Source organism: Quercus robur, chromosome 12 (genome assembly GCF_932294415.1).
Source record: "Quercus robur chromosome 12, dhQueRobu3.1, whole genome shotgun sequence".
Taxonomy (NCBI): Eukaryota; Viridiplantae; Streptophyta; class Magnoliopsida; order Fagales; family Fagaceae; genus Quercus; species Quercus robur.
In genome coordinates, this window is record NC_065545.1 from 28860340 (window position 1) to 28873428 (window position 13089).

The 13089-nt window shown below is 31.3% G+C and overlaps 1 protein-coding gene across 2 annotated transcripts; it reads right to left on the reverse strand.

Annotated features, from left to right (window-relative positions):
* Window positions 1-587: 587 nt before the first annotated feature.
* Window positions 588-7913, reverse strand: LOC126708030 (phospholipase D gamma 1-like). Of its 2 annotated transcripts, none has more exons than XM_050407839.1 (10): window positions 6301-7905; window positions 5683-5799; window positions 5102-5296; window positions 4440-4691; window positions 4277-4345; window positions 4028-4175; window positions 3051-3199; window positions 2755-2931; window positions 2426-2623; window positions 588-986 (listed from the first exon to the last, which is right to left on the reverse strand). In XM_050407839.1, the coding sequence occupies exons 1-10, from the start codon at window positions 7264-7266 to the stop codon at window positions 693-695; spliced, it is 2565 nt and encodes an 854-aa protein (XP_050263796.1). In that variant the 5' UTR covers window positions 7267-7905; the 3' UTR covers window positions 588-692. The 2 variants fall into 2 exon arrangements, 1 of the variants encoding a protein (XP_050263796.1); XR_007649173.1 differs by having other exon boundaries at window positions 811-986; window positions 2790-2931; window positions 6301-7913.
* Window positions 7914-13089: the final 5176 nt, after the last annotated feature.

Below are 13089 nucleotides of genomic sequence, written 5' to 3' on the forward strand. Positions count from 1 at the left end.
ACACTTGAAGGCTCAAGCTGTCGGAAAGTATTCTTGTTAGAGCAGCGTTGGAATCTTTATTTTGGAGCTCCGATCCTGTGGCCTCCACATAAAACTTATTTTTACTTATGTGAACTTAATGGATCAAAATGACAAAAAAAAAAAAAAAAAACTTTGATAAAATGACTATTGCCCAAATTTAAAGAGTATAATTGGTATTTTCTTTTCTTTTTTTCTAAAAAATATTATCACATGATGTAACTGCTGAATTGGTAAGCCGTACTAAAAAAAAAACAGATGAAATTGGAAGGTAGAAGAACTATTCAACTTAGAGAATATTTCTTTTTCAATTGTGGACCGAACAACCTTTTCTTTGAAAATTCACAGCCAACACAAAAAGATGCTCCTACGTAGGGTCATCTTCTTTACAGTCTTCCTTTGATAATTGAACAAATAGGCTAACAAATGTAAGTTCTAATCCTACCTTATGATACGTTTCAAAAAAAAAAAAATCCTACCTTATGATACATAAGAATGGATGAACAAATATAGGCAAAAATAATAAATAAAAAAAGTACACAATTGAATCATGACGTGAGATACTGGAATTTGCCAAACATAGAGCAGAAGCATATATTTATATACTCTCTTCATTGGGAACATAATTGGTTTAAATTGTCAACAATTCTGGGATTAGGTATCATTGAAGTGGATCAGATAGTGAGGTTTTCTTTAATGACTGTAAATGTCCCAGTTATAGTTCCTCCTACGTCTGGGAATGTTGCACAGCCAGGAAGAGGCTTCACCTTGCCCGTTCGATCAACTTCGAGTGGATACTTTAATAGGTGACCCTTCATTTCTGTTACCTCATCAGCTACATATTGTCTCCAGTTGAGCTCGCTCAAGGACTTTACCCGCCTCACACATTCGAGGCTCTCTGGGTGCTTGAAACATCCTTCGAGAGCTCCAATGTGCTCTGCCCATAATGATACTCTATATCCATATATCTGCATCCATACATAAGAAGATAGTAGTGAATTACAGAAATCAAAATATGAATGCCAATAGCACTTGTTTTTTGTTTCCTTAAGACAATATTAACATTAAACTTTTCTGGGTGAGCATCAATAATGGAGAGTCCAATAGTTTCTCCTAAACCCAGATTCTTGGAAATATAATGATGTCCACGATTGGTTAGGCAAATTTTTTGACAAAATGAGATTTTTATGTTATTTATTCCTAATTTTTTTGAAGGATCATCTTTTGCCTTTTGTTTTTTTTTTTTTTGTCTATTTTTTTTTCCATCTAAAATTCATATGAAAAAGATATATAAACTTGAAATATATGTTTTGAGTTTTCTTCATACAAGAAAAGAAAAGATACCAAAAGTATCATGTGAATTCATATAAAAAAAGAAGAAGAAAGAGTTACGACATAGGATAAACACCTTGCATTGGTTAGTTTTAAATATAAATTGATTCATAAAAAACATTTTGCATTACTATACTATAAAGTATAAACATTGTATGCTCTATTTTGTAATCGTAGATTGACACTTGCGTGGTTTAATTTTAATTATTTATGTGGAGAAAATAAATCTCATACTTCTCGACTTTAAAAAAAAAAAAGCATATACTTTTTTTTAAATTTTATTATCTTAACATTAAATTCATTAGTTAAATGGAGATAATACAAATTTGAGGTTTTGTGGGAATGTGGATGCTGAATCCAGATTTCCTTGAGCTATTTACAGCCAAACAGAGAATCCTCTTATGATTAAAAGATGACCCAAACTAAATTCATTGCAAGAGTCTTTCTCAAGCTTTGATCATATTATTCTTCAAAAGACAAACCATAGAGATTTATAAGCATTTCTCAAACAGATCAAGCAAACCTATAGCCAGAATCACACTCAGACACATTTGTTTTTTGTTGAGTACTTATTGCTTTGATAATCACATACTTAGACAGCTAAGCAGTAACTAAGGAAAACACTCACACATAACACGCCTACATAATTTGCTAACTGGCTCGTGAAATTTCAAAGCTCAGAGCCTCACACAAGAAAAAATTATTCAAGATAATTTTGCAATGAATTACTTATTTATTGAAAAATGATATGTCCACAACATTTTTACTATAAATTCTAAGTAGCAGGTTGTTACTGGTTGTTATTGTTGGGACAAAAAATAATCTTAGTATTAGGTTTAAATTTAAACCAATAACAATTAACCACCTATGATTTGTTGTAAAAATGTTGTGGATGTAGCATCTCTCTTATTGAATTATGCCGAAAATATCTTCCTCAACTCTAATGAAACTTAATGGAATTTTTTTCCCCTATACTAGTAGCCTTCTAGTTCACTTAGCATCTTTTACATGTACATTTACTCAGACATATCTAGCAGTGAGGTAAATGCAAAGAGTTCTGTTTTGTTAAGCTTACCTGTCCATGTGGACTAGAACGTTTGCTTGCCCAGGTATGATAAGGCTGATATGCACCCATTGCAATTTCAGTGTCTCTGGTGCCTTCCATGGACCGCTGATTTATATTTGCAGATCCTAGTATCACATACTCATCATCCACTATCATTCCCTTAGAGTGGACATAAACCATAAAACGCCTACTCTTCTGAGTAAGTACCTACATAACCAACATACAGTACACTTCAGCAAGACTGAAAAAGGTGAAAGAATGATCTTACTGTAAATGGAAACTTAACATTTTGGAAAAAGAAAACTGAAAACTGTACTCAGGCAGATAAAGGGAAATACTTGAGGAGTCTTTACTGCAGGGGAATTTCTTGCACCTGAACTGTCTTCCGTATCTGGTGCCTCACGATTGCCCAGGCAGAAGAAATTCAAATAGTCTTGTGGCTCATATTTGTTCTCAAGTCCAACCTCCTTTAACGCATTGTAAATCATTTCATACATCATCTGCATTGTTTTATGCTGCAGAAATCAAAATAAACCAGGTAAAAATTATGTGGCAAGAAACCCATAAACAATGCCTTACGGTCTCAAGCATCAGTGTTGATAGACATGATAAATACATGAGAATAACATTCTACCTGCCAATAGAGAATCCGCTGAATGGGAGTGCTTGTAGGAACACCTTCTGGCCACATTGGCATAATGATATATGCAGAGAACCTCTGATTCGCTTTTATTTTGTTAACAATTTTGAGAGCAATTTCCATCGGTATTAAATTATTGGCACCTGCAGGGAAAAGTATACTTTATTGCTTATAACTATGAATTCAATGATGTTCCCAACCCAACCCAACTTGTTATTATTTCTTCTCCAATATCCTCTGAAAAATTGAAAGAGCATACCTTTCCTGCCACATAGACAATTACAAGAAACGATTCGAAATAGCATAAAATACTGCAAGTCAGCTTATTGTAGAATATCCAACTATCACATTCAAAAATTCAAATAGTATATCAATATTATTAAATAAACATGGTTTTTGGCCACCAAGCTAATTGTGTTGAGACCCTGTCCGAGAATTAAATTGGATTACACCAAGACTACACAACAAGAGCATGTATATCTTTAGCTTTTTGCTATATCTAAATTCTCATATCTGAAGCACCAGTGCTATATGACCATGTCCAGTAATGCCTTTTTTTTTTTTTTTTTTTTTTTTTCTTTTGCAGGTCACTGGATTGGATCACATATTTGTGAGAAACACTGAAATCTCTGTCTGTGTTCTTTTATGTAAATAAAATCAAAATCAAGGCAGTAACTAGAATGCAAAACCAAAAATTGACAGAGCATTTATACTAAAATTTGACTAAGAAAGTATTATATTTTTTCTAATTAAATATTATGACAACCGACATTACATATTAGTAATAGAAATACAAGGACTGAAACATTCAACAAGAAATGGAATCACTTTGAATACCATTTCCATGCTGTCAAGGAAATTTCAAGAAAGGAAAAAAGTAACGAAGGATGATTTTTATAGTAGTATGTTCTAAAGATACAGAATTATGTCTCACTTCTTTATTCTTAACCTCATTTGTTAGAGTTCCTCACCTAAGTCTTTGTGAGAATCCCAATTGTATGATGACCCAAGGAAGTACTGGTTCTCAATATAAATGAATTTTTGGGCAGCACGGATTGCCTTCACATATGCTGTATGTATGCTCATGTCTATCAGTACATTCTTCCCACATAAGAGATTCTGTTACAACAATGTAAACATATTAGTTCATTACCTTCATTGGTTCATAATCAAATGTCTTATTTTAACAAGTGAGTTGAATATCCAAGGATTTTTCTCACCATGCTCATAGCATCTTTTGGGTCCTCGGGAAATCCTTTCACAGAATTGGAATCAATTGAACGAAAAACCTTCAATTGTGGCAAATTTTAGTCCCAAAAAAAAGAAGAAGAAATCATGAATTAAAAAAATCCAACTCCAATAGAAGATTGACATCAATTGTACCTGTACATGCCAACCCCCTGGATCATTCTGAGTTTGGCAAGGAAACTCTGCTATCCCAATGATGTCTGGAATTCTTTCGATCTTAAGTAGGGCATCATCATGTGATGATGCTTTTAGCTTTCCAAGCCCGTGAGGTTGTGATGCCTTCTGCCAACGCTCCTCAAAATTGGTAAGGATGTCATATGCAGCTGGACCATCAATACGACAATGCAAATCATGCCACGGTTCTCTTGGACAGCCAACAAGAGGCTCCTATTTTAATTAGAAGCCAAATAAAGGTTAAAATGGGGGGAAAATACCCACATGAAACTTATCATATTTTCTAAAGTTGATTCCTCATGCTCAGCCTTGTCTATTATATTTCAGGTGTAAGATGAGACAAAATTAACTCAATAACTAATGAACCATATGTATGTTATTGCATCCTGTTATTGGAATGTACATCAAGCAACTGCTTGGGTGCTTGTCTGTTTTTTTCAACAATAATAATTTTAGTTCTTCTCAGTTACACTAACAAAATCATACATGTATGCATGAGTTTTGTAAATAAAATATTCATCTTTGCCAGATATATCATAGGACAAAAAAAGGAGAATAATAATATTCCAAAATTTGGATCAACTACACTCATGGAAACTAAAAAAATTAAACGAATGATTTACCGTGAAGTTGGTGTTACGATAGTCATCTTTGTGCACTGTTTCTAAAGTCCTAAAAAGAGGATGTTTAGGAGTATCATATCGGCCCCTGCATAAATCAAGACCTCCAACAAATGCCATGATCTTTCGTTTATTGTGACCTGCATCCGCATCCACAATCACTGTTTTCTGATGATGGGTATAGATTGTTCCAACTTCCTGATAATAAAACATAAGAAAACAAGAAATTCAAAGCAAGTACCAATACAGAAAATCTCATTTGAGAAATACATGCATGTCTGTACAAATAAATAAATACATAAATACATACATACATACATACACGTATGTATAAAACACTCATATAAATAGTAAATGCTATGTTTGTGTGTTTGTATGCAAATACATCCAATAAAGAAAATAAAAGTAAAATGAAATCTTCAGAACTACACCACTAAATACACAAAAGACAAAGATTTAATAGGTTCATCCAATAAAGCAGCATCAGGTAAGATTATGAGTCGCAATTCTGCAGCTGCTGCATTCAAAGAAACGGCATGTAGTTGGACAATTGATAATTATATTGCAACTTATCTATATCAAACCTGCTTTTTGATCCAGCTATGTCCTTTTCCAGCAGATCGGGGGCAGAGTAGAACTTGCACTGAAGAGTGCTTAAAAAAATGGCGAGTCTCCTCATCTTTGGTATTCATGATGCCTTCCTACATTTCATAGAAATCAGTGAATACATAATGACAGAGGATATAAAAATAACTACCTGATGCAAGAAAGAGAAAAATGATGCCTAATTCTCCTCAAATCAGAAATTTAAATGATAATAAGCTGCTTGGGGTCAGCCACTTGAATTGTGTTTTACCTTCCTGCCATTTAGTGGACCATACAAGGGAAGCAAAACTTGAGCAAAAGATAAATAATGGAACGTGTACAAACAAATACAAACTAGATAATTCATTGTCTGATAATTGAAATCTCGACTAAATTCAGAAGGGCTATTGTGAGGAATAAAACAAAATTGTATTTCTATTGCAATTTCACTTCACAAAACAAAAAACCATAATGATAAGGAAATTCACTAACCATTGTAGTATTTGAAGACAAAAAAAAAATTTAACCAGAAAAGTATATAATGATATTTGATCCCAAATTGTGCTATATAATGGAATAGTGGTGACATATGCTAGTAAAATTTCTTAGTTCCTTACTGTTTTTAATCCCAAAATGCTCCTAGAGGTAGGATCATCCCATACAAGGAGCAGTACTCTTACACCTTCTTGTGACTTGATTTTGAGAAGATCCCCCAACATGCAATCTGTTGCATTATTACCATCTCGAATCAGTTGAACCTTGTGGTACACCGACCACCCTGCAATGTATATCAAACGACGGGCCTGACTTATTGCTTCAAAGATATCATGCCAACAACTCCTGTGCTCATACTGAACATCACCATGAAGCTTCAAACTGGGAAGGCAACCATCATGAACATGGGCATCTTGATATAGTGTCACTTTTCCGCTTTTCCTAAGTGGAAAGTAGGTACCAGGGACCCCTTGGGAATGAGGACTTGAATCTACTCCATGATAAATGTTCACTTTATCCACTGGGGTGTACTGAATTGATAAACTCAAGATAGCTCCAGCCTTGCAGGGCTTCCCACTGGCATTAAGAATTGGGAAGGTTCCCTCAATTTTCATGCCAGAATATAATTGCTCCACTGGAATTCCCACAACACCCATAACCTGTGAGCCAACAATATCACTGTCTTTGACAACAAAATGCACTTCTGCAGCATCATGTGCAACAGGAACATTAAAATTCTGCCTCCAAACTGGGTTCTCACTATTACTAATCACAAATGTCCTCCCAATTACAGCACCTGATACTGAGACTGTGACATAAGGATCACTTGTTATCTTATCAGACATATGCCCCTCAATTTTGTTGTTAACCTTCCCGGGCAATATGGAAAACATTTCTCCTAACTTTTTATGAAACAAATCCAAGTTAGGAAGGTTTTTGGCCTCCTTTACCCAGATATCTAAGTTCCCATGTAACAGCAAAACCTTAAGGGAACTCTTGTTGGTCTGAAATGGCACAGCTTGTTGACCCTGACCATGGTTTGAGCCTCCAAACGAGTATGTTTGAGCATATGCAGCATGCTTCTCCATAGAACAACAAATCTTTCAATACTTATAAAGCTAGAATTGTATGGGACACTCTTTTATGTGTCAAAATATGCAATCAAGAACTTGAATTAGGCTGATTTAGCAGATTGAAGTTGAACAACAACTACACTGACTAAGAAGAAGTAAACCCAACGACAATAACAGAACTCAAGATCAAAATTTGAAGGATACCCAATGAATATAGGCACTTAATATTGTCTTGTTGTTCAACACCAAAGGAAGGCTTGGCAATGAAATAGATTGGTCAACTAAAAACAGAATGAGGCTGAGACAGCTATTGGGAACTTGGTATTTGACTTTATAATCAATGCAAAGATGTGAAGCAAAATAATTGGTCAGGTGGGTATGCCGAAATTGATAAAATGTGAGGGAAGTGAGAATATCATCTTGGGGTTTAACTTTGATCGGTAATATACAGGGGAGGTTTGACTGGGTAAACGTAAGTGAGAGACCAAGAAAAAGATGTTGATGTTGAATCGTTGATGGTGGGGGGTTCAAACTTGAAAATCTGAAAATGGGTAATGGGAAAAATAGTGTTGTGAAAGAGTAATAACTAATAACAAATTCAAAGAGATTGTGGAACGAGTGGAAAGAAGAAAGATAGCCATCAAAGTTAAACATGATAAAATATTAGCAAGTGGGCAATGGGAACTATTCAACACCAGACACACGCACACACACGCAACACAAAGAGTAAGAGAGAGAAAGAGAGACCGTTGAAAATTGTTTTATTTATGAAATATTGAATTCAAGGGCGTCTAAGCAGAATGCCTGAATGGACTAAACAGAGAGGAGAAGCTTCGTTTAGAAAATTAGGTTTGCGTTTTCCCTCGTTTTCTCTCAGTCAAATAATAAAAATAAATGCTTTCTTTCACCTTAGCCGCCCCGAACAAAAAATAATAACATTTTGGGAAAAAATGTTTTTAAAAAAAAAAAATTAATATTTCAGGACAATTCATTCGATTAAACCTCAAATAAATAATATTTCAGTATAATTTACGGATAATTATATGCACGGATAACTCAGTAACACCACTCCAATTCCAACCCCAACTTTCTTTAATTTTGATATTTTTAAACCTCTTAGTTTATAAATAATTAGTAAGTTGTACATGTGATGCACGGATAATTTTGTAATATTTTATATAAGATGGTTTTGGATGGTGTTGTATATATATCATCTATATATATATATAAAACCGAAGCCTTTGCTGGCACCATAATTTTCCACGTCAGCACAATATTTTAAAAAAAAAGCACTACAATTTTCCACGTTAGCACAATATTTAAAAAAAAAAAATTATAACTCCTCAAAACCCTAGCAACCTTACTCCTCTCTCAAGTTAAGAAATATAAAGCCACGGTTTCTGCAAACTCTCTCTCTCTCCAGACGTAGGAAGCCCTAAAGCATTCAAGATCTACAAAACCCTAGCAACCTTACCCCTCTTTCAAGTTAAGAAATATAAAGTCACGGTTTCTGCAAACTCTCTCTATTCAAGATCTACAAAATCCTAGCAACCTTACCCCTCTCTCAAGTTAAGAAATATAAAGCAACGGTTTCTGCAAACTCTCTCTCTTTTCAGACGTAGGAAGCCCTAAAGCATTCAAGATCTACAGTGCACGGTATAGATTTTAGCTTATAAAGTTCAGCTTTTGTAAGGTTAGTTTTGTTTATATATTAATTAATACATAGTACTTTGTTCACCATTGAATACTCATATAATCAATTTCCAATTCAATATTCAAGAATTAAACCAAAATTCTAACTGCGCTATCATAAAATATTATTATTAGTATGAATTTTATGGAGTTGCGGTATTCAAGAATTAAACCAAAATTCTTTTAAATTATCTATAATATTTTGTCCTCCGAAAATTTTATCTCTTTGATTTTAGTATATTGTGTTTCTTAAGCTATAGAGAAATTTTCTTTGGTTTCTGCAAACTCTCTCTCTCCAGATGTAAGAAGACCTTTTATTAAAGACCTTTTATTTCTTTGGGGAAAAAAAGGAAAAAAAAAAAGGAGAGGATATGTTAAAACTTGGCATCATCAACTTATAAGAGAGAATATGTTCTTAGATGGTAGGAATAGGACAAAATGGTTACACGTTTGTTACGCCTGACTGCCAAAAATTGCTCATAAAGATGTATGCACATGATCTACTTCCCTTTGCTTTTAGTGAAAGATTAAATGCACGCCAATGTTGAGATCAAACACTCTAAAAAAATAGTCTGTGCAATCATAAAATATTATTATTAGTATGAATTTTATGGAGTTGTGGTGTTCAGGAATTAAACCAAAATTCTTTTAAATTATCTATAATATTTTTTCCTCCGAAAATTTTCTCTCTTTAATTTTATTATATTGTGTTTCTTAAGCTATAGAGAGATTTTCTTCTTTATTTTAAATTTTATGGGATGTAAAGAGATCTTTGATTTCATGAAATAATTTATACTCTCTCCTTCTTTGATTTGATTTACTTACTATCTTTGGCACTTGCCATTGGCAATTACTCAGGGCCACTCTTATGGACTAAATCAACTTATTCTCCAGTCACCATCATTGATAAATGAGAAATCAAATCAAGGTTATAGTTTTTCTATTTAGTTGCTAGGGTTTTTGTTCATGAAATTGCTATTTTCTATTTAAAAATTGCACTTGTAGATCAATATTTATATTTCTTAACTTGGCATTTTGTACCTATGGCTAAACTTTGTGTGGATCTTTGGAAGTTCAAAAATCTTTTCTCCATTCGCCATGGTTTTTCATTGAGTAATTTCTTTCTCTCTTACTCCTCTTGACAAGTTTTGTTTTTGACTAGAAGAAAGCTTTTTTGCTTTGAAGGTCATGCAACACCTGTCTCATTTTATTTTTCCTCACCACAAGAAAAACATCTAGGTAAGGCAAATAATCTATTTTAAAGTTTGAATGGAAATTACCAAGTACAAGAGGTAAATCTTTAAGGGATGAGCTTAATTGTTTCTTATTTTCAATAATAAATCATTTTATTGCAATACCGGGTTTGAGAAATCCAATATGTTCATATCTCTATAGAATAGAGAATAGTAGAAGCCAATTTTATTACAACTACTTAAATTGAGTTGACTTAATTCTGTACAATTACAAAGTATAGCATGAAAGATAATGGAATTAATTGTTGTAATTTTTATTTTATTTCCATGTTTTGAATTTCCTCTATATTATTATTACAACTGAGCAAAGATTGAGAAAATAACATTACTACTCTAATTTGAAGTTTAATGTCCTTCTCAAGTCATGGTCTTTATTTATATATTTGCAGTTTAAATTTCTAACCGTTGATGAGAAATTAAGGCTCAGTTGCACAATATGTGTAAATTATTCAGAAGGCTACTTTAAATAGTAAGTCAATGTGTCTTTTACATTTGGGTATTAGTTAGAATTGTCTTCAAATGATTGTACCAATAAAGGTGAATGTGTATAAATTTTGTTTAACTATCCCGTGCATCGCACGGGTTAGCGACTAGTATACTATATAATAAAAGACGCTGTGGTTATGCCAAATAGCTTCACCAAATTACAGAAATTTTAATAAATTTTTAGATTTTAAGAATAGATATATACATATTTTTTGGATAAATATGACAAATCAAGTAATGAAAGAAAGTAGTATTTGATTTATAACTATAACAGTTGTGTTTATCTAAAATGTTATCAACAAAGCTTAAAATCAATAGAATAGAATTACTTAAGGATAGAATTTAAATAAATAAAAAAAAGAGATAAAAAAATGTAAAAGAAAAAAAAATGGAATTTGCATTTTTTTCCTACATTTCTTTAAAAAACGTAAAAGGAAAAAAAGATAGAACTTACATTTTTTTTTTCCTACTTTTTTTTTTTTTTTTTTTTTTTTGTGGATAAATTTGCATCTTATATCATCTTTTTCCTAATAATAAAGTTAAAAAAAAAAAAGTATTTGAGTTTCACCTAAATTACTTCTTTTTGTTCATATCATCTTCTTCACAACTTAAAATTCCCACTATATATACACACAGTTTTTTGGTGTTTCATTATTTCTACTACGTATTTTACAATTATTTGCTATATTCTTCCTTTCTCCTCTCTGCCCTACCTACAACTTGCAGGTAATTTTTTTGTTCTTTCATCAAATTGAATAGATTTTGTGTATTTCTTGCCTTTTTATTATATATAATATAATTTTTATCAACAAGTTTTATAAATAGGCTGAAATTATATGTTTGATCACACCTTTTAATGTTTTTTTTAGAAGTCAATATGACAAGCAATATATTTGTATTTTTTAATTTCTTATTACATGATTATTTGTTGTTGACATCAATATTTTATAATGGATTTAATTTGTTATGGCTTTTGTTTGGTGTTTTGTTCCATATAATCTATATTCTTTAATTAAAAGCAAAAATTTGCTGTCAAACATGAAGTTGGATATGAGAGAATCCATTCGTCCAAATTTCCATGCAAGACTATCTTTACTTAACTCCTTCTTCTTCTTCTTCTTTTTATTTTTTTTTTATTTTTTTTATTTTATATAATTTGATTACAATCCAAATTCTTCATATTACAATCCTCTAAGTTGATAAAATTTTAAATTTGATTGCAATTCAAATTCTTTATCGTATATTTCAACTACTCACCTCAAGGATTTAGGTTACAGAATAATTTTTTTAATTAATAATCCTTTTATTATTAATGTATTTTGAATTTTGGTTTCACATTAATTTTTCATATCAATATTAATTATTTTTAAAAAACAACCATGGTATAGGTATACAACTACTAATAGTCTAATATCAACGTTTAATTTTATATTTTATTTTTTTTAAACACCTCATAGATAAACATAAAATTATAATTATTCTTATCGACTTTTTTTTTTAATTTTTATTTTATTTTATACATCTCTATCAATTTTTTAGATAAATACAAAAACTTAGTTTTTGTCATCTTTTGTTCTTTCCTTCACTCTTTTTGCTAACATTGCATGTATATTAGACTTCATTCTCTCAATTTCTTCTCTGTAAATTTCTTTTCTTTCGATGCTTCATTTAAGTTACTTTTTTTTATTTTTATATTACTTTATTTTCAATGCATCGTTTAAGTTACTTTTTATTTGGTCTTTATTATATCCGGTTGGTTTGATCTTCTTGGTAATTAAGCAAGTTTTATACAACTTAAAAAGTCAAATACTCATTTATTTTCATTATCTATTTTATTATCTAATTTATTATTTAATTTTAAGTAAATTATTAAATAAAAACTATTTACATATGAATTTTGATTAATCCAATTATAAATTATAATAATAAAATGATTAGATAAAGAATTTGGATTGCAATCAAATTAAGATTTTTATCAACTTAGAGAATTGTAATATGAAGAATTTGGATTATAATTAAATTAAAATTTTTATCAACTTAGAAATTATAGGAGAATAAGATAAGGACAATATATATATATATATATATATATATATATATAATTTCTACAATTTGGTGAAGCCACTTGGCTCAACCTTGGAGTATATGATTTTAAGTAAATTATTAAATAAAAACTATTTACATATGAATTTTGATTAAGTCGTGCATCGCACGTGCATAATACCAGTTATAAAGAAAAAGTAAATTAAATTAGAGTAAAGTAACATATACATTTTGAGATATTAAAAATTAGTTTAATAGTTTCACTGCATATTTATAACCTTCTCAAGGTAAGATTAATTTTTTTTTTTTAAATCATGAAATCAAAAATAAATGCAAAAGAGTAACGGGACCTTGAAAATCAATT